The sequence below is a fragment of the Actinia tenebrosa genome, unplaced genomic scaffold (assembly GCF_029948245.1).
Source record: "Actinia tenebrosa isolate PJP-AT-01 unplaced genomic scaffold, QUT_ActTen_1.0 PGA_scaffold7__59_contigs__length_16204524, whole genome shotgun sequence".
Classification (NCBI taxonomy): Eukaryota; Metazoa; Cnidaria; class Anthozoa; order Actiniaria; family Actiniidae; genus Actinia; species Actinia tenebrosa.
In genome coordinates this window covers 13,012,486-13,033,153 of record NW_028292584.1, presented here as the reverse complement: position 1 = coordinate 13,033,153, position 20,668 = coordinate 13,012,486, and the positions used below count along the sequence as shown (strand labels likewise).

At 44.4% G+C, this 20,668-nt stretch overlaps 2 protein-coding genes across 2 annotated transcripts in view; both read right to left on the bottom strand.

Moving 5' to 3' along the window:
• Nucleotides 1–20,668, bottom strand: part of LOC148905681 (hemicentin-1-like) — a 160,891-nt gene that overhangs the window by 24,893 nt on the left and 115,330 nt on the right. The window lies entirely within an intron of this gene.
• LOC116289734 (uncharacterized) overlaps nucleotides 1–20,668 on the bottom strand; it is a 30,934-nt gene that overhangs the window by 5,378 nt on the left and 4,888 nt on the right. The window contains exons 3-6 of the mRNA XM_089040243.1: nucleotides 18,848–19,129; nucleotides 18,127–18,384; nucleotides 16,185–16,418; nucleotides 15,478–15,576 (exon numbers count right to left, since the gene is read on the bottom strand). Of these exons, the coding sequence (XP_088896369.1) occupies nucleotides 15,478–15,576; nucleotides 16,185–16,418; nucleotides 18,127–18,384; nucleotides 18,848–19,129 (873 nt within the window). The remainder of the gene's footprint in view (nucleotides 1–15,477; nucleotides 15,577–16,184; nucleotides 16,419–18,126; nucleotides 18,385–18,847; nucleotides 19,130–20,668) is intronic.

Genomic DNA, 20,668 nt, shown 5'->3' with positions numbered 1-20,668 from the left:
GGTCGGTAATAGTATTTACTTTAGCCCTAGACAGAGCTATTGTCGTGTCATGCTTGGATATTTTCGTGGATAGCTTTTTCATAATACCCGTAGCAACAGCCGAAATAATACCACAGGCTGCCCCAACGCCGGCCAAAGGAACTCCAACAATTATTCCCGGTCCAGCAAGCGAAGTAGCAACGCCGGAGCCCGTTAACACTACGGATATGGATCCTGAAGTTATCGCAATCTTATGTAGCGTACTCCGGGCTCTGACATATTTCTTCCTAACTTTTTCGTAGTGTTTTGTTTGCCCTTCCAAGTAAGCCAGGATTAAGTTCGCTTTATTCAGACGAAAGTTTTCGGCGTTTAGTTCGTTAGGTGTAGTATAGGGAACATCTGGGTACAACTTAGGTGCTGATGGTATAACATCCATTATATATACTAATGTACGACGCTTTTGGGAATGATATTGAGGAGCAGCCACATCACAACAACCGGGATTACTGGAACTGGAGGGCCTTCAGGAAGATGTTTCCGCACGCGGATGCTAGTAAGTTCGAAAGGAGGCCTGATGGGATTTACTTCAACGGCTCTAGGATGTACAGCAACGAGGATTTGAAGCCAACGCTGGTTAATCAGATAGACTCTCAGCTGAAGCATCCTGAACCAGCGCCAACGCATGTTGAACCCGGTTGGTCAAAGGAATTATTGCTGGGTACCAGTACTTATCCGATACCCGCGGTGTCATTCGATAAACACCCAAGCCTGGACCTAGCACTAAATATGCGGATCTCTAACAACCATTCCTTTCCGTTAAAGGTGCGAGATATCTTCAAAAACGTTCCCATTGTTCATACCACCGCTAAGGAATCTCATGAATGGTTAAGTGGTCCTAACATGCGTTATTGGCCGCAGCAACTAAACTTTGCGGTTTGGTGTGCCACTAGCGGCTGCGGTGTAAGTGCAAACTTGATGAAGAATTCAATATTCATGTTTCACTTCCACTTCACGGTTAGAAGAATACTACATGAAATGGGTGTTATTGCGCTGCCGGGAGATGCTGCGTTTTATCCAAGAGATAATAAATACAACGTTCCTGCTTACGACCGACTTTGTAAGGAGTTTGGTGTTGTAGGGAAGGATTTTAGATGCACTGTCGGTGCTAACAATGGCTTGGGGCATATTTGGGCTTATTGTGGGATTGGTGGACATGTGCTAAGCGATAAGGAAGTTCATGCATTGCGGCTACGGTGGAACACTGGGTATCATAAGGAAACTCACGACAGTAGCACCTTCTTTGAACCAAACGCTAAGACCACTAAAGAAGTCAGAGACGGACCTCTGTTCAAAGACGAGGGTGGTAAGTATGGTGGAGCTAATCCACTGATTATCAAGATTACCAACGACGAGCAAACGAAGCAATATCTTAATTCATACCCCCAGAAGGTAAAGGACTAACCAAAGCCGGCCTTGCCCGTTTGAACCGCAGCATAGAAGCTTACGTGTATTCTATCCTTGGAGCCCAAGTAAACACCCGATCGAGTATAGTGGGGAATACCGGCGCCGCAGAAGAGACGCGAGCCGAAGCCTTGGTCTTATTCGAAAGTTCGATCTTGGAGGGCGACATTAGCAAGGGCGTACAGCGTTACCAACTAGCTATACAAAATTCTAAGGCGAGGTTGGACTATGCAGTAGCCCCGGGTTGTTGGTTAATGCCTAGTAATTTATCTATAAATACTGGTTCTGTAGTAGGATACAACAACAAACTTCAACGAGCTACTAAGGATATGAAGTTTGGGGTGAATGACGTGAACTCTGACACTCTTAGAAGGCACTTTGTTGAACAGCCTAAAAAAGTGCACCATACGCAACCGCCTAAGAAAGTGCAGCTAACAAAAGAAGTATACCGAGCGCCTAAAAAAGAAGAGGAATATGACCATAACTTACTAAAGGCCGGCTTAGCAGCTGCAAGTATTGGTTTGAGCTATTATATATGGCGATGAACAACCCTTACGTAACTGGAGTAGATTGTGTTTATACGACTTACACAGGCGAGAAAAAATACACCCAGGCATCTTGGGTTGATGTCACGGGCATGTCCGTGAATTTGAACTACTCAGGGAAAAAGTTAATCCTTTGTAGTATTTGCATTGGCACGAGTAGTCACGCCAACGTGGGCTTTAGGTTCCTGGATGACAAGGGTATACTGCAGCCTATGAGAAATAAGACAAACAACAGGGAGCCTGCGCATTTCTCCGTAGAGCCCAACCCAGCCAGCGCCGAAAATCTATCGGTTTGGACTTTCCACATGGTCGCCGATTGCCATGGGAAGGTAAAGCTGCAAATGCGCGTAGATGACACCGGGAGCGTTTGCATAAATAGTATAGAAAATCAGAGAGATACGGTTTACAACCACAAGACTATTAGCACCCTTACGGTAATGAGTCTCTAGAAGCAAATTTATTTGCTGAAATATATGAACCCACATGTGAAGGAAGATTGGTTTTTTCATTACTTGGGGGAGAAGGGCTACGTAAGCGATAAGTGGTTTGACACTGATCTTTGGGTGAAGGTTGGAGGCTTAGGATTAATCATATGCACCATTAGCATTAACACGGCGTATTCGTGTAACGTTGGGTTTAGGATTCTTGATGAGAATGACCGCCCATTACTACCGTACAGAAAAAAAGATAATAATAGGAGCCTAGTTCACTTTTCATCGGAGCCTCATACGCAAAGCTCTGAGGACTTAACGCCAGTAACTTTTCATATGATAGCCAATTGTCAATATGCAAGGCTGCAAGTTCGCCCCAGCGATGGGGGTGGGAGTGAAGCAAGTCGTGGGTACGTGGGAATAAATGTCGTAGGGCCTACTATTAACCCTTCGGTGGATGTTATTTGGAATCATAAGACCATTAGCACCATGAGTGTGCTGCCGCTAGTTCCGCATTATCAAGGCGGTGCGAATACTATCTTTACTTATCCCCAGTCGAGAACACCCCGTGCACCCGACGACGATTATAAGCCGCCAGTAATACACAAGGATAAGATCAACCCCGCATCTTCTTCAAAAGGACCACGCCGATAGCGACGACCAAGATCCAAATGTTATTCCCCACAAACTTTAGCAGTTCTCCGCCGGCCCTAAGTGCCAGGCCAAGAACGCTACCCAGCAGCCCAGGAAGACCGGCTGCCATCTTTTTTCCCAAGTCCGTTAGTCCATTGCCTAATTTCTTTACGCCCGCGCCCGTTGCCTTAAGTGAGTTAAGGATGACTCCTACTACGCTCGAAATAGCAACCGCAAATGCCAGCGGAATACCATACTTCAAGAGGGCTCTTTTTACCTTTTCCTTGGTGGTAAGCCCCAACTCCTTTTCCAGGTTTTCCTTTTGCGCCTGTAATTCCGCGACTCTTTCCTGAAGGGTTTCTACTTCTTTTTGGGCAGCCTCCCTTTCTTCTTCGGGGCGCGCCTGGTCATTGATTACTTCTTGCTGCCGCTCTATTTGCCCCTCCAGGTCTTCGATGGCCTGATCTCTTTGCCGAATTTGTTCCTCCTTAGTATTGATTTCAGCCATTAACCGTCGCCGTTCCACTAAAGAGCCGGCTATGGTGGTTTGCAGCTTATCGGTATCGTCTTTAATTAAGTCTAACTCTTGCAGGGCGAGGTTAAGAGCCCTTTGAGTTTGATTTCTTTCACGTCGAATTTGGGTTCTTTGGTCTACCAGCTCACTTATTTCTTGATTTTTAAATTCGACCTCCCTCCTATGCGCGTCGGCAAGCCGCTGGTTTTGCTTCATGTATTCCTCCTCCCTTTCTTCCAACGTTTCCCGCAGTGCTTCCACTGAGGCGCCAGAGCTTTGGGCTTCTCCTAAGTCCTCCCGTGCTTTGTCTAATTCGCGCAGGGCCTGATCCACCTGATTTCCTATTTCTTTTATTCTTTCATCTTGATGGGCGGACTTCTTTTCAGCATCGGCAAGTAGCTGACCTTGCTTTGCATATTCTACATCTTTTTCTCTTAACTCCCTTTGCAGATCCGCGGCACGTTTTTCCGCGTTGGTCCTTTCGGTTAAGTTGTGCAGCCTTTCTAACAGGCTTCTAGTAGCACGCTGAAAGCCTCTTAATCTCAAGACGTCACCCCTAACGTTGCCCTCCTCATCAAAGAGGTTTTGCGGTTTTGTCCAGCGGTCTTTGTCGGGAAATCTTAAGTCTTGGACGCTTATGAGGACTTTGTTTCCCTTTTCCGTGAGCTTTACGTCGTCAGCATCAAAGTTGTCGTAGCGCAGCTCTAGCTCCTGCTTTGCCCACTCTACGGTTTCCCGCGCGGCTGCTTCCGGCTCGCCTATGTTTTGAAGCTCTATGTGCTCACGCGGAAACGTGTACTTGCGTGCTTTGGGATGTCTTAGGGCCTTTGCAATCCTATCCCTTAGGGAATCGTCGACTTGTTGGGTGGGAAGCAGCGGTTCTTCATCACCGTCATTAATGTCAGCCTGACCTTCCTCAGTGGTGGGATCAAAGTCGGGGTCTGTTCCTTCTACTTCCATTATATATGATAAGCTCAAAGTTAAATCCCAACGTATTACCTAAGCAGGTTGGCGGACTGAAAGCAGAACGCACCTTTCACCGGGTCACCTTTACCCCCAGCAGCGCTAAGCCAGGGGAAACCCTGTACGTAGGCGTGCCCCGCCTAACGGATAACCTAGTCTTAGTTCCTGGCACCTTGGCTTTGAGGTTTGACCTAGCGGTGCAGTCAAGCCCCACAGATGAAAGGATTATCGTTAACAGCGTGGGTCGCAACATCGTTTCTAAGATGCGCGTAAAGTTCGCCGGGGAATCCTTGCTGGACTTAAATAGGTACGATCTGTATACCACGTACAAAGACTTATGGTTGACAGCCTTTGACCGCGCGCAAAGGATAGAACAAGGAATTGGTAGTGTCATTCTACGTAAGGTCCGCACACCTACGAAAACACAACCTACTGACGGCAGCGGAGAAACCGCAGTGGCAGACGCAAAGCGAATAAAGACCGCCTATGGTAGCAAGTATGTCATACCATTAGACTTTGAAGTAATCACGAATCACGGTGTGTATTACCCAAGACAGTTATCCGAGTTACAGTTTGAAGTAACTTTAGCAGATGCTAATAACATCATTGGTGGGCTAAGCACTGCACTTACCACGACAACCCCATACTCTATTACCAACTTAGAGCTACAGTATGAGACCGTGTACAGCGAAGAGCTGGCCCGTAGCGCTGGCATGGAATACAGCGCCGGAAATGCATTTCTTTACGACCACGTAGTAATGTATAAGACGTTTAGCTTCTTGGATAAGACGGATGAGGTTATCAACCAAAGCATTAACCTCCCCCGAAGAAGTCTCACGGGGTTAATGTTGGTGTTTGCCAAACCCTACGAGGCCGGTAAGCGCGACTCCGAAGCCTTTCACAACCCCAACATTACTAACGTAGGGGTCAACATAAACGGCGTTCCAAACAAGGTCTACTCCCAGGGGATAAAGCCCGCAGACGTGTACAGAGAGGCCATGCGCAAGTTTGGCGACCAAATTAGCCCTGAGGAATTCTTTAAGGACAAATATGCGTTATGGATTGACATGCGCACCATTAACGACGAAGACCTACATGGTCAGGGTTTACGTCTAGTAAATACGCAGGATGGCATAACATTAGAGATCAAACGCACCAAAAACGCCAGTGCGGGCGACGGCGATAAGATAAACTGCTACGTCTTCGTCGTGTCTGACGCGCAACTGAGCGTAGAAATGAATCAGCTAAAGAGCGTTGCATATTAATGTTAAAATATTTCTTAAATATACAATGCTTCGCGTATTTGAAAACAACGACACGAAACTGCAATGCATAGTGCAAGGCGACAAATTATACTTTAAAGCCCGCGAGGTTGCTTTGAGTTTGGGTTACAGTAACACCAGGGATGCAATCGGAAGACATGTTTCCCCAGAAAACCGGTTCTTAAGGGAAAACATAAGGGGCGTCGGTCAGGTCGACACCCTTAATGAACAGCCACATTCCAGGTATTTAAATGAAGAAGGTCTCTATGAGTTAATATTTGGGTCTCAGTTAGAAGAAGCAAAGAAGTTTCGTAAATGGGTCCTAGGAGATGTACTGCCGGCCCTTAGGAAAACCGGGGAATATGCTATTAACAAACGCTTTGACACCCCAAATAAGTTGGTCTTTAAGATCGAAAACGAATCCGACCTGCATTTTAAAGTAGTCGATTACATACGCAGATTTCACCACAGAATTCTCCTAGCGCCCGGCCTAGGAGAACTACAGGATTCTGCAAAAAAGCGCATCGTGTGCTGGAAGAAAGGCTACAAACGTGGTCAGCCTGACCTCCTCATCTTAAACGCCCATAAAAAATACCGGGGATTCGTCATAGAATTAAAGACCCCGAAAGGAAACGGCGTCCTCTCCGCAGACCAAAGTCGGTTGATTTCCCAGTATGACCTTAATGGCTTTAAGACAATGGTCTCCAACGACTATGACGTCCTCTGCAGGGCTATAGACGAATACTCCGCGGGCATTAGAATTCCTTGTAAGTGGTGTATAAAGCGTTTTAAGACACCTGAAACTTTAACAACGCATTTAAAAATATTTCATAGATATAATGCGACTTAACTTAATCCACTGGCGCGACCTGGATCATGGTAAAGCATACGAAATAAAAAATTACGTCCACTTTGAGGAATTAGACCGCCTACGATTGGTCTTAAAGGACGACGTAGGCCAGGAATATTCCCTTTGGGCGCCGGATTGCGTGCGGTATGTCCTCCAAGGTGAGGAATACACCCATTTACGCAGTTATGGTAAGGTCGACGGCCGTTGGAAGTTTGACATCGAACGGAATAAGGAGGTTAATCCTCTTTGTGATTAAGTGCATCCGCTAGGGTGCGGTGTGCCTTAGGGTCGGCAAAGCACCAATGGTCGTCAAAGGCGTCTTCTAAGAATACCCTGCCACAATAAAGGCAGGAGTATTTTTTCTCCTTATGGGGGATTATGCAGTCAGCAGCAGGTTCACAAGTAATACAGTCCATATATTGAAAGGGTGATTAGAAGGCGGCTGCGTAGGCTAGCATATACCTTTAAAAGGGGTCCTTATTTTTATTGTTGTTTTGTTGATGATACTTAACAAACAACAAGAAATATAAAGTCGTATTTCGAGACTCTTTGCACAAGTCATACTTTACTACCTAGGAATATGAATCGACGTCTTTTGGGACACGAAAAGAGGTCTATGCCTTATTTGTTCTTAGTGCGCAACCTCCTTTAAAAGGGGTCCTTATTTTTATTGTTGTTTTGTTGATGATACTTAACAAACAACAATAAAAATAAGATCAGGATTTGAGACTCTTTGCACAAACCCTATCTTACTATCTTAGGTCCCCTTTCTAACTTCTACGGGCTTTCCTTGCCGCCTCGTTACTGGCATGCCAAGCATCAAAGCGATCTAAGTACTCTTTAAAACCGCCTTGACCCTCATACAAACACTGCCAAATATGTTGATCGCTCCTTTGACAGCCGCAGCGCTCACACGTTGCCTCCCAATATTCCCTATCTTCCCACCTTACACCTTCTAAGAGGTCAAACTCCGCAAACGTTTCGTCTATTTCTTTCTTCCTTTGCGTTAACTCTTTCGTGGTGTCAACCGGACAACATCGGGCGGCAACGTCACCGTGCTCCTCACATGCTACGCCCAGCAGATCGTAATTACCAAGGCATCTATGTCGGTGCCAGACGTCGGTAACGTCCTCGTCGCAGCGCACGCATACATTCTTTAAACAAACCCTTCTGCTACGATGGTACTCCAACGCCTGCGCGCTGCTAAACTGCTTATCACAGTCCTCGCAAACGGTAACGTTGTTTACTTCCTTACTGCATACTCGTCTTTCGACGTGATATTGCAATCTTTGCTTGCTGCTGAACTCCCTTTCACATTGCTTGCACTTCATTATAACTAAGTGTTATTTAAGCCTTATAAGGGATACTTAATCAAGTCCTGCACGCTTTCTTTTGCCCAACCGGCCATCGTCAAAAGCGCACCAAACCTTTCCGCGCGCTTCAGACCGCACATTTCATCATACAACTCCTGCACGCGCTCTTTTAACCTGTCTATCTCCTCCCTTTGCATTTCTATGGTGTCTCTTTTATCTTTTGCGTCGGCGACAATTCTTTGCACTGCTTCCACTGGCTCAGTCTATATATCTAGTGAAAATCCCTGTGATTTTCTAAAATATAAATGAACCCAGATCACATGCCTTGTAACGCTCTGATAGTAGGACCCACCGGCTGCGGAAAGACCCAGTTCGTGGTAGAGCAGCTATTAGGACCCTTTAGATACCGCTTTGACTACATAGTGCTGCTTTGCCCCACCTACGTGAATAACCGCACCTGGACGGGCATAGGAGTGAAAGACGACGACTTCTTCGTAGATATCTTAGACCCTAACGAGTTATCCAGCCATTTGAAGTTTTGGCACAAACAATTCCCTAAAGATACACAGACGCTCCTCATACTGGATGACATTGCCTGTGGGGACGACGTAAAAAGACGCACTTCCGAGCTCGTTAAACTCGCCTTCAGCGGTAGGCATGACAATATCAGCGTTTGGTTGCTTTCCCAGCAGCTTACCAGTGTCTCTAAACCCTTCAGGGAAAACATAGGCTCTCTCGTAGTATTTTACACGCCCAGTAAGTCTGACCTGGAAACCATCTTAAGCGACTACGGCGGTGAGATATCCAAGGAACAGTTACACGAATACATGCGGCATTTAAAAACGCACCAACATTCCAAAATGATCTTCTCTTTGAGGTTTCCGTATTCCATTAACATATATGGACATTGAGCAGCTCTTAGATGAAGTCCCCGCGCAGTTAGACGAAAGTAACCTTAAGGAACAACTTAACATCCTTGTGTCTTCGGGGAAGTGTAAAGAAATGATAGGCAAGGAACTTACCCATGAGCAGGTTAATAAGTTGTCAGAAGAGGAAGTTAAGAAGTTCCATAAGAGGTACGAGGCTGCCCTTGCAAGTAAGACCACGGACGCCGTAGCAGACTCAGCCATTAAGCTGGCCACCAAACTCCTTGGACTTGCGCTGCCCATAGACGACGTGGAGCAACTACAGAAGGACATAAGAGATGACTATGTCATATTCCAAGAACTTAAGATAACCTGCGGGTGGTTGTCTTTGAAGTGCGGTAAGTTAATGGCAGTCGCCTCTGCGGCACTTCACGTAGCTCAGCACGTCGACTTGAAGGAACTTACGACATCTTGGAAAGACTTCAAGAAGGACAGAGAAGTCGAAAAGGTCTTCCAGGCGGCACTTGCTGAGGTACCTGATCAAGTCGCCTCAAGTACTTAGTCAAGTCGTCCTCAGGAATTACCCAGGTCGCCTCAAGTACTTAGTCAAGTCGTCCTTAAGTACTTAGTCAAGTCCTATTAAGTTACTTATCAAGTCCTTCAAGTCCTTAGATATAAATGAGTGAACCAGAGTCGAAGGTAGAGCAGCCCCAAGAGGAGCAAAAGATTACCAAGGTTAAATCTACAGGCAGAGTCGCTGCCGGAAAGAAGCTCGCGGAGATGAACAGGAAGAACAAAGCAAAGAAAGAAGAAAAGGTGGAGGAAAAAGAAGAGGAATCCTTTATCAATCCTGGGTACGTCATTGGCGCGTTGGGAGTCGCTATAGCAGCAGGCAGCCTTTACTTACAATGGCGGGCAACGAAGCCAAAAGTAGAACCCGTGCATGTGCCACCAACATATCACGCACCCGTGCAGGAGCCCCCTAAGAGAAGCAAAATACCCGTGATGGAGTAGATTTATCACCACGTGCCGTGGCGACCTAGATTTTCCTTCTCGCTTTGTAATATAATGTCAACCGCGTTATTGAAAACTGTTGAAGAAGCAGCTATTATTACTTCTATTGTTGCGGGTATTGGTTGGGTAGGTAAGAAAGTGCTCAAAGAAGACTTTACTGAAGACCCAAGCAAGAGCTTCGCTAACTTTGCTAAGATGACCGCTGCCGTAGGCGGGGCTATCATGGTAAAGGATTACCTACGGAAGGAAAAGTACCTGCCAACGACATAACTCGTGAAAATCCCTGTGATTTTCTAATATATAATGGCTAGCGTGGTCGCAGGTGGAGTTATTGCAGCTTTAGCATTCACTGGAGCTAATTATGGTGGTCAGTATTTGGATAGATTAGTCAGAGGCGACAAAAGCGGAGATTTAGCCGCCGAAAGGAAGAGACACGACTTAGCGCTGGAGAAATATCAGCGAGACGTGGCAGCTTGGAATGAAAAAAGACAAGCTTACAGGGATTGGTTGGATAAGAACTACCAAGACAAGATGCAGGCGGATAAGAACTTCGAAAATACAGACTACGCCTTTAAACTTTATGCGCAAGCACACCCCGCGGCATCGACGGGGTTGAGAAAGCCTCAGTTTAAGAATTACTACCAGCCTTCTACGAAACAAAAAGACAATGAATTGGTCTTTGTAGGAGTCGCAGGACTGGCAGGGGGCGTAGCTTTGGCGTATCTGCTCTAACGAAGGAAACTGTGTTTCCTGAAATATATGATTGTCTTTTTGGAAAGCGATAAAAATAACTTTACCACTTATCTGAATCCCCCCATCAAAGCCCATAAGGTTCGGCTGGTTAGTTGTTCTTTGTACAATTTTTGGTATAATTTAGTCAATGCCTTGATCACTGAGCATAAAGGCGGCGGCAATTATCAAGGCGTATTGCTGCCCGATGGACATTACACACCAATCACCCTTGCTAAGGAATTAGCAAAACACGGTTATACGCTCACCACAGGATTGCCGCACGAAATGACCCTCAAACATAATATGCCAAACTATTCAGTAACTTTTGGAAAGTCTGACCCATTGGGATCTTTATTATGTGCCTCAGGCAAGACAATTACCGACACAGCCATACCTGTGAAATGGAAAGTCGCATCCTCTTATGAAGTCTATTGCGAATGGGTCCATAGTTACAACAATGGAGAAAAGTCTTCTCTTATGTCCAAGTTTCTGCCCAAAGGTAATCCATTTGACCTGGTAGAATACGCTCCCATTTCTTTAAGCTATGATTTGTCTAATTTGGTAGAAAGCATAAACATCACCATTAAAGTGGACGGAAAGACGGTGGATTTTAACGGACGTAAGATCAATCTCGTTTTGGAATTCATATAATGGGCCGCGTAGAGGACAAACTCAAAAGGATTTACTATGGACCTGAAGGCTATTTGAAAGGAGCGTCGGCTATCAAGAAACTCGCGACCGCGGCCAGGGTATCAGAAGAAACGGCTAAGAACTGGCTAAGAAAACAAACCCTCTGGCAGGTTTATCTTCCCGTGCCGAAGTACATTCCCAGGCCCAGCTTTACCGTAAATACCCCTAATGAAGTTCATCAGGCGGACTTGCTTTTCTTACCGCACGACAAGGTAAGAAAAAAGACCTATAGATACGCTTTGACCGTAGTTGATATCGCAAGCAGATACAAGGACGCCGAACCCATAACCAGCAAGGATTCTGGGGAAGTCGCAGAAGCCCTAGGTAGGATTTATAAGCGCGTCTTGAAATGGCCTAAGCTGCTGCAAGTGGATGCGGGGACAGAGTTCATGGGCGTGGTTACTAAGACCCTGAAAGACCACAGCACTAAGATTAGGAGAGCCGAAGCAGAGTACCACAGGGGTCAGAGCATCGTCGAAAGATTCAATAAGACCTTGGCCGAGCGCCTCTTTGGGTACCAGTATTGGAAAGAGCTGGAAGATCCCTCCAAACGCAACAGGGAATGGACTCAGAGGCTCCCCCAGGTCGTCGCGGCTTTGAACAACGAGGCGGCCAGGGCTACGGGAATAAAACCCAGGGATGCCATAAAAAAGAAACACGTGGAACACAAGTCCTACGTCAGAAGTTCGAGTGCGGTCGGACTGAAAGAAAAAAAGCTACCCCGCAACATAGTGGTCAGATACCTCTATCAGCCGGGGGAACTCGAAGGTGGCAGTAAGAGAGCCACGGATCCTAACTGGTCCCTGGAAACGTATGAGATTTCGAAGTCCGTCACTAAGGAAGGGCAACCCGTGTTGTATTACCTTAATGGCCCAAGTCGTGGATTTGTCATGGAAGAGCTGCTCATAGTCCCCAAAGACTCAGAGTAGCGCAGCACCGCGCGCCCGATTACACTCTAGGCATGTCAGTCTTACGTTACCTCTGCAATGCCCGCGTTTGTTGTTGATACGATCCACGGAGAACTGCTGATCGTCATTCGGGTCAAACCTCCATAGTAGTGGTATGTTACACTTGGCACACCGCGCCCCTTTCTTATAGACGTCGTCCACGCATAGGTCGAACGTCATATTTTTTTCTTCGTCGTGGCGCTAGTAGCGAAGGAGTTTCTTGGCAATGTTTTCTTTGGCTACTTCTTCTGGCGTCTCATCGTAGCGCAATTGCGGCCCCCAGCTTCTCTTCAACTGTTTGGCATACTCCACATGGCTTACGGCGGTGTAGATAAGGTTGCTCCAACACAGCCGCTGGTCTATGATCCATAAGGTTTCTTTTATGGTAAGCCCTTGCGCGCTGTGGACTGTCATACAATAGCCCAAGCGCCAGTCTGGATGGGAGGTAATCCTTTCCACCTTTTCTATGGGTACCCAGGCTTTATCATGCGTTACCGCATTTTGCAGTTGGATGTCGGTACCAGGTACCCAGACGTCTCTTTTTTGCATGCGGGTGTCGTGGGGTTTGTAGCAAACAGGTACGGGATGCGTAGGGAAGTGCTCTCGGTGTATGTTTAGCAAATCTTTTTGTATGCGCGACTGTGCTGCGCGTTTGCTGCTCAGCACCAGATCCTTTGGATGCCACGTGTGAAGGAAGTCCTCGCATTCCTTCGCTCGTACGCGTTTGCGCAGTTTTTTGCATTGCTTGGCGTCACTAAGGCCCCGAAGTTCTGCTTTCAGGTTTCTTACTTGATCCTTACTGCGGTAGTCGGTGTTAATTTCCTCCGCATGGTCTACGAAATCTTTCAGCCATTCGTGGGGCATCTCTCCGACTATTGGAGGAGGCTGGCAGGGATCTCCGGCGAATATTACTTGACACTTTCCACGGAGGAATTCTACGAACTCCTGCAGGATTTCTAAAGGAACGGTGCAAATCTCATCCCAAAGTATCACCGGAGGTATGTCGTGGATGGCTTCTGGTACCCACTTTTGACCATTCCAACGAAAGAAGCTGTGGTAGGTCTGCGCGTCGTGGCCCATACCGCAGAGTTCTCTTTCCAAACGGTGCGTTGGTGTTAACACCTTTATCTTAGGAAAGAGTTCTAACACACGCGTCGTCTTACCACTGCCGCCGGTACCATATAGGTAAGAGAAGCGTTGGTAGGAAATAGGATCTGCGACTGAAGGTAGAGGCTCTTTGGTAGGCGTAATGGCGCCTTTGGTATGCTCGCCGTGATATTCTACGCGTGCCCTCCAAGACCTTATCTCCTCATCTTTGACGCGCCATTGGCCACTTTCTGCAAGTTCATCGGCAGTGTAGAATTCCTTCATTTTTTCCAATACGTGTGGTTTCACGTATAAAGAATCCGTGGCTACGCGGGGGATATCTTCTTTGTCAAATCTTAACAGCATCGCTAATAGGTTAATGTGCGCGTAGGCTAACATGCTGGCACGCAAATGGTAATACTGCGGTCGATGGTCCTGGTAATAACACAGCGCATTCCATTCGTGTAGTTTATCGTTGACAAAGTAGTCCCATTTCTCTACAGACACCATTGTTCCTTCATCATGGGCGCGCTTAATAAGGAAGCTTAACTCGCCGGCGTCCGTTATTAGGCGCCGCTGCATATGTTTTTCACCTTCTTTTGCGCCCTGCGTGAATTTACCTATGACCACGCGCGCCGTGGGGTTATGCTCCGGTAACCACTGCGTAAAGGCGCTGTGACAAAGTATGGCTTCATGCGCTGTGTAGGTAAGCAGCCCGCGCTCTTCGAAGAACTTCAATAGCGGTATGGGTATCCATTCTTTCTCCTGCAGGTGCTTCCCATACCACGCATAGATTATGGGGTGTAAGCCCGCTGCTAATTTCCAGGTGGTCAACCGTACGAACCCCGTTGCTGGTGCGTCGTAGTGACCATCCAACGCAACACGAAAGAATTGCGAGTCTGGATGCCCGTAACGGTCGTAATATTCCTTACAGTCTCCCAGGCCTTTGAAGCTTGCGGGGTAACAGTGTTTCATATCCAACGACACGTATTCGTCTTCATCATACTCCATGTTCCACAGTCCACCATGACCATGCTCCACGCAGGCTTTAGCTATGTCTCCGAACTCCTCCGGCGTGGGTTTCCACCCATTTCTTTTCTTTGCGGCTAAGAAGTCCAAGCTACGGGAGCTGAGCACTTCGTCTGAGAAGTCTTCTCCTAAGGTCTCACAGGCGCTTCGAATGCGCAGCTGTTCCATTTCGGGCCGGTAAAGAGTACCGTCTTGCGTTATAAATTGACTTCCCTCCGCATCCATTAACCAAATAGAATTCTCGTGCATTAGTTCTGCAAGCGCCGAGGTCTTGTAAACGCGCGTTTCTTTCTTTCTTGGGAACCGCAGCTCTCGCCACGCATGTGCGTTATGCTGGTAAATTACGATAGGCGCACCTCGGCCTCCATACTTCTTCGTCCCTTCGTAAATGAAACCGCCGGTGATGTCTTTCACATGTATGCGCCTTCCTAACGCGGTTTCTAACTTCTTGATGTTCTCTATGGAGCCTCCGGCCCTACGCGCGGAATCTTCCCATTTCCTGATGGCTTCTCTTCTCTTCGGCGTAAGCTTACCACCCCTAGAGGAATCCTCGAAGAACTCCCTTACCAACTTCCCAACACAGTTGCCCGGATGTCGCATTGGTTGCAACTTCTTGACGTCCGGCTTCTTGATTTCATACGCAGCGTATATGACCACGGTAACCGGGTAAGCGACCTCGTAGAACAACATGTCTATTCCCTCCAATGCTCCCGGTCACGTGTCCTTGTTTAAGACGAACAGGTTCTGCTTACCAGACGCCCGTATTGGATTACGGCCCTTTTCTATCACCCATTCGCCGTCCAAATACTTTACAAACGTCAACTCCAAACGGTAGTCGCCGGTCGGCATCGTGTCGATTATCTTTTCAGCCATTTTGTGATTCATAGTTTTGTCTGTCTTTCCCTCCATAAATGTCGCGAAGACAAAGTCGGCATCTGAGTTATCCATCACCCGATTCCCAAGCTTGCGCACAGTTTCGTTTCGAATGTCGCCGATGGTGGCCATCTATATCTAAGGAATATCGTAACCTCCGATTGCGGTACCCAACACAGCAGCAGTAAGGGCATATCGCGCAACACGGGTAATTCCCGCTGCGGACGGCAACCACTTGAGGCGGGAAATCCTGGTCGTTCCCGGTACCCCTTTCGCGAGTCCCCCTTACTGCTGCTACTTATGAGGCGCAGAAACACTTCAGATCCCTCAACGACTGTTTTATTTGTAATCATCTCGTTGCCAATCTTGCACGTTTTGATCAAAGGGCCTTAAAAAGGTGACAATATGGTTATTAAAAATGTGGAAACAGAGATATTGTTTTCTTTTAAAAGAATAGAATACAACTCAATTTGTAACCTGAATTATTGGCTGATCCGCGACCAAACTGCAAATAACTGTAATGGGCAAAGGACGGGTTTATAATATGAAGGTAGTATTGTCGTGTACAGTTAACCAAGTACGTCATAGGTTTCCGAACACACGAGTGGGAGTCCTCGCCTTTGCATTTTGATTTTCTCGCCAAATGATTATTGCAATGCCTATACTAACCCTAACCCCAAACCTAACCATTGAGTCACGAAGTGAATCGTTTGGTTTTCCCTTTTTTCATGTTTAAAACGATGCTTCATTAGAACATGAAGATAGGTCACATAAAATTGCTCGTTCTTTAACAGAGGCATTAGGTATTTAGAAAGAGCCCATGATACCTTTCAATGTGATCGTAACTTGTCTGAAGGGCTCAAAACCGAGTCAGCGACTGTAAAGCTCAAATTTTACATTTTCGCAAAAACAGCAACAGCATCAACAGCAACAACATCATCAACAACAAACATGTAGCGTCATATAATGAAAAGCAAGGGAATGTTATTGATTTACCTCTTACTGTAACACTTTTGCTCTTACTTGGTCCAATACCAACTGTATTGTTCGATACACAAGTGAAAGTGTAGTTTCCATTCTCAGCAAGTTTAACAACAAAGACACCGTTTCCATTACTACCATTAAACACGTTATTACAATACAAGGAGTAGACTGGGGCGGGTTTAGCGTCTGATGTACAGTTGACGTGTATCCACTCTCCTTTACACAAGTCCTTCTTGTCAGGTGTATCTGAGGAAAATAAAAATATTTAGATAATTTACACCCCTCTCTTTTCTCTCTTTTCAGGAAAAATCATGATGCTGGTATTTTCTGGCTAATTATATTAATGCCAAGTCTTGTTGTATCATATTCTAATTGAAGACCTTGTTTTTGATGAGCAGTTTAGTTGATCTCGTAAGGTCACCTGGTAATAACCTTCACCCATGCGGTTTATTGAACTAAATGTTAATTGCCGTGTATCATTTCTGACAGCCGGACTCTCCTTTACTTTAACCCACTGGTACATGTAGTATGATTCATTCCCAGATACGTCACACTGCAGAACTACTTTATCTCCTTCCTTTACTTCGCTATATATACATTTACAACCAAGTATCTCAAGATGCGTTAAACTTCCCCAAAGGCAAAGTCTTCCATGAGTACAACACACGTAACAAAGATCTATTGAGAACAGTTAAATCCAACCAACAAACTGGGGCCTACAAACATTTCAGAATTCCTGTGTTCAAAGTTGGAACTCTTTACCTAATGACATTAAAAAACTTTCGTCTTTAAGAAAATTTAAAAGAGCACTAAAATGTTCTTTTTTTTAATTAGAAGCTAATTTTTAGGTTATAATTATATAATAATAATATATTTACATATACTTTTATTTTTACTTTTTATTTATTCATCCATTATTTATTTCCTTTTATTTATTTATATATATATATATTCTTTTCTTTTTTTTTTTTTTTTTTTTTTTTTACATATATCGTTTTTGATTTTACTTGTGTATTTCTTAATGCAGTTCCCTATTGTAAATCACTAATGTGACATAGGTTTACTGTCGAAAGAAAGAAATATTATTATCATTTTACTGCTGCAGCTGATGTATTCTCGTTATTGATTTTACACAGTGTGGTTATGTCTCCTGCGAGTAAGCATTGCCGTGTCAATGTTAAACTTTTGAGATCATCTCCACCATCTTCATTTTGTTCAACTAAGTTCATATTTGTGAACGGGAAAAGTAAATTCAACATTTCGATTGAAGGAATTGGAAGTGGGCATGAAAAAGAAGAAAACGAAAATGACAAAAGAGAGGACTGTCCAATAGTGGTCTCAACTTTAAAAGAAGCACAAATCATGACAAGAGTAACGCACCAATACACAACGATAATAATAACAATAACGGGGGAAATGAGAAGTATCAGGTTTGGCATGTCTGCTGAAATTTTTAAAGGAAGTTGTGGTAACAAACAATACAATACAATATAAACCAACAATGCATGAAATCGTTTGATAAAGGGAAAAAATACATATTATAGATAAAATGCAGAATGACACGTTAAATATCGTCACAGTATGGCGGGATAAGAAGTAGGGATACCAACCGTATTATTTCACTAACCTAGTACGTGTACATCAGAAAAGGCGCATTGACCGCTTCCAATTTCATTCGAAGCAACACGACTGAAGGAGTTGAAAGTGGGTACAAAAGAAAAGGAGAAAAACGACGAAGGAGAGGACTGTGAAATAGTCGGTCTTAACAGTTCGTGTAACATCCACGACGAAAGTTCCGGTAACAGACAGAAGAATACAATACAAACCTACAACGCATGAAAGTTTTTGATAGAAAAGTACGTTATCGACCGCATATAAAGAATGACATCTGTCAAATATCGTTACAGTATGGATAAGTAGTATGACTAATACCCACTCGTATCATTTCACTTACCCAGCACGTATACATCAGAAAAGGCACAATGACCACTTCCAAGTTCATTCGAAGCAACACAACAAAACTTATTCCATCCCAATGATATTGGTGTTGTAATAAACTGTCCACTGCTGCTTGATCCAATGTAAGTATTTCCATTGTACAGCGAGTAGTTCTTGACTGATGGATATGCATCAGCCTTGCATTTGAGAGTAATGTCTGTATTCTCACATACATCCAACTTGGTTGGGGAGAGCAAAGTATTCGTAGGTTTATCTGAAGGGAAATTGTATGAACCAATCAGTAGTAGTAAGCTGAGGTATCGATGGTGTGGGCATGTATGTGAGCATGTTGCACTAGAGTTTTCAAAGTTTTCAAAGTTTTACTTTCTTCCTTTTACTCCACCAAATTCGTTTACTAATTAAAAAATAATAATCCTTTAGCACACTCATGTATCTTGCGCAATATGCAGCGGTAGAAAAGAAATATTTATTTCAACAGATATTGAACTTGAAATCATCAGTCAGTGATTGCATGGCATGTACATGATTTAACATATGTATTTTTATAAGGTTACAACACTTTGGTGAAAAAATCACCAACCGATTAGTGGACTTTGACCCTAGCTACGGTCCTACACAGTCCACTTTCATGATAACTCGGTCATTAATAGTTTAAATACAATTAATGTTCCGTAGTATGAGAAAAACGATGTTCCGTATATTAAATCCCTACTTACATTTAACAAGTAAAGTCAATGACTTCCTGTCCGGATTACCAATCCCATTGTCAGCAATACAGGTATAGTGTCCTTTGTCATGTATTGCTACTTGTTGGAAGACAAGCGCGTTGTTTGAACTCGACACTGAACTACTTCCATTGTAATGTTCTCCATTCTTCATCCATCTGATGTTTGGCATGGGTTTACCAGTAGCATTACACAACAAGGTGATAGTTTGGTTCTCGACAGCACTTCCATCTTGACAGCCTTGACAGAAGAGTGTAGTGATTGTTGGAAGGACTGTGAAAAATGAATAAAAAAATAGTCAAGTGACAATGGTGTACTTCAGAATTCCCTGCGCCATCTTGAAGATAGCCGTGCCTTTGCATCGAAGCGAGATGCGAAGGTGAGCTTGCAATGAAAGAGGCCTTTTTTAACACCTTGGACAATTATTCACATGTCACTATCATTGCAAGCTCACCGTTCGCCTTGCTTCAATGCAAAGGCTTGGCAACCTTTTAAGATGGCGACGGGAACTGTGAATGGGACTATCACTTGAGTTTAATGTCCTTTTTTTCTTATAGAGTCAACTCCAGGGGAAAATTACTAGTGGAGTGCAACTCCGTCTATTTCTCTGATCCATCAGATTGCTAGCTAGGCTAAAAATAACTCACGCGCTGATTTGTTGGTGGCTGTGAAGCGCACCGTCTTTGTAAGATGCTGAATGTGTTTTTTTTCGGCGGCTTGATTCAATGAATTCTAGCTGGATAGATTCTGTTTTTATGGACATTTAAAAAAATAAAGCTTCTTTCGAAAATATAGACCTTACATCAAACCTTCGAATAAGCTTGAGTTCTTCCAAAGACTACTACATAACGCTTCCACAGCCAAGACGAAAGAAGGCATGGGGTAAAACATGGACTGGACTCTTGGACTCTTGGACCCTGGACTCTTGGACTATTCTTTGGACCCATGTTTGAACCATTATATTTCTTATAACTATTGGTCATTATAAACATTAGTCTTTTTTCTTTTTTCTTTTTAAATCACTTGTAAGGTTTTTATTTTGCTGCCATATGGCCGCGTTCAAATCAATTTCTTTGCATGCATACCGAGCTTGCTTTTATCTCCCATGTAAAATGATACTTGACGACAGATTTGTAAAGTATAACTCAAGCTGAAAAATAAAAACATTGCTTCGAAAACGGACTACCATTCTTCACGGTCATAAAATAATGTGTCTTTACAACAGAATCCTCAGCACTACTGCAACCACGGATCTTCAAGTCTTCTATATGCTATCTAGATGGCTATACAGAGACCACACAGAGTATAGATAAGCGAAATTGTCATGGAACGACTTCTAAATAAAGTTTCGAGTGAACGCAAATCAAAGTAACATTTTTCAAATGAAAGGCTATGCTAGTCACGTGCATGCAATCCAAAATATAAAGACAGCCTATACGTTGAGATCCCTTTGTACAACCCTTCAATAATTCCCAGTATCGCGCTTGTCGTCACCTTGTTATCTTATTATCCAAACCCTAACGCCTACCAAAACTAATAACCTACCACATGCAATGGCAAACAGTCAGTCTGTCATAATGTCAAAATGTCATAGGACAAAAAAGACAAAAAAAAAAAAAAAAAAAAAAAAAAACCCTCAACATAGTATAGCCTTTCACTGATTTGAAAATGTTACTTTGATTTGCGCTCATTCGAAGCTTGATTTAGAAGTCGTTCCATGACAATTTCACTTATCTATAAATTGATTTGAACGCGGCCATATGGCAGCAAAATAAAAACCTTACAAGTGATTAAAAAAAAAAGACTAATGAA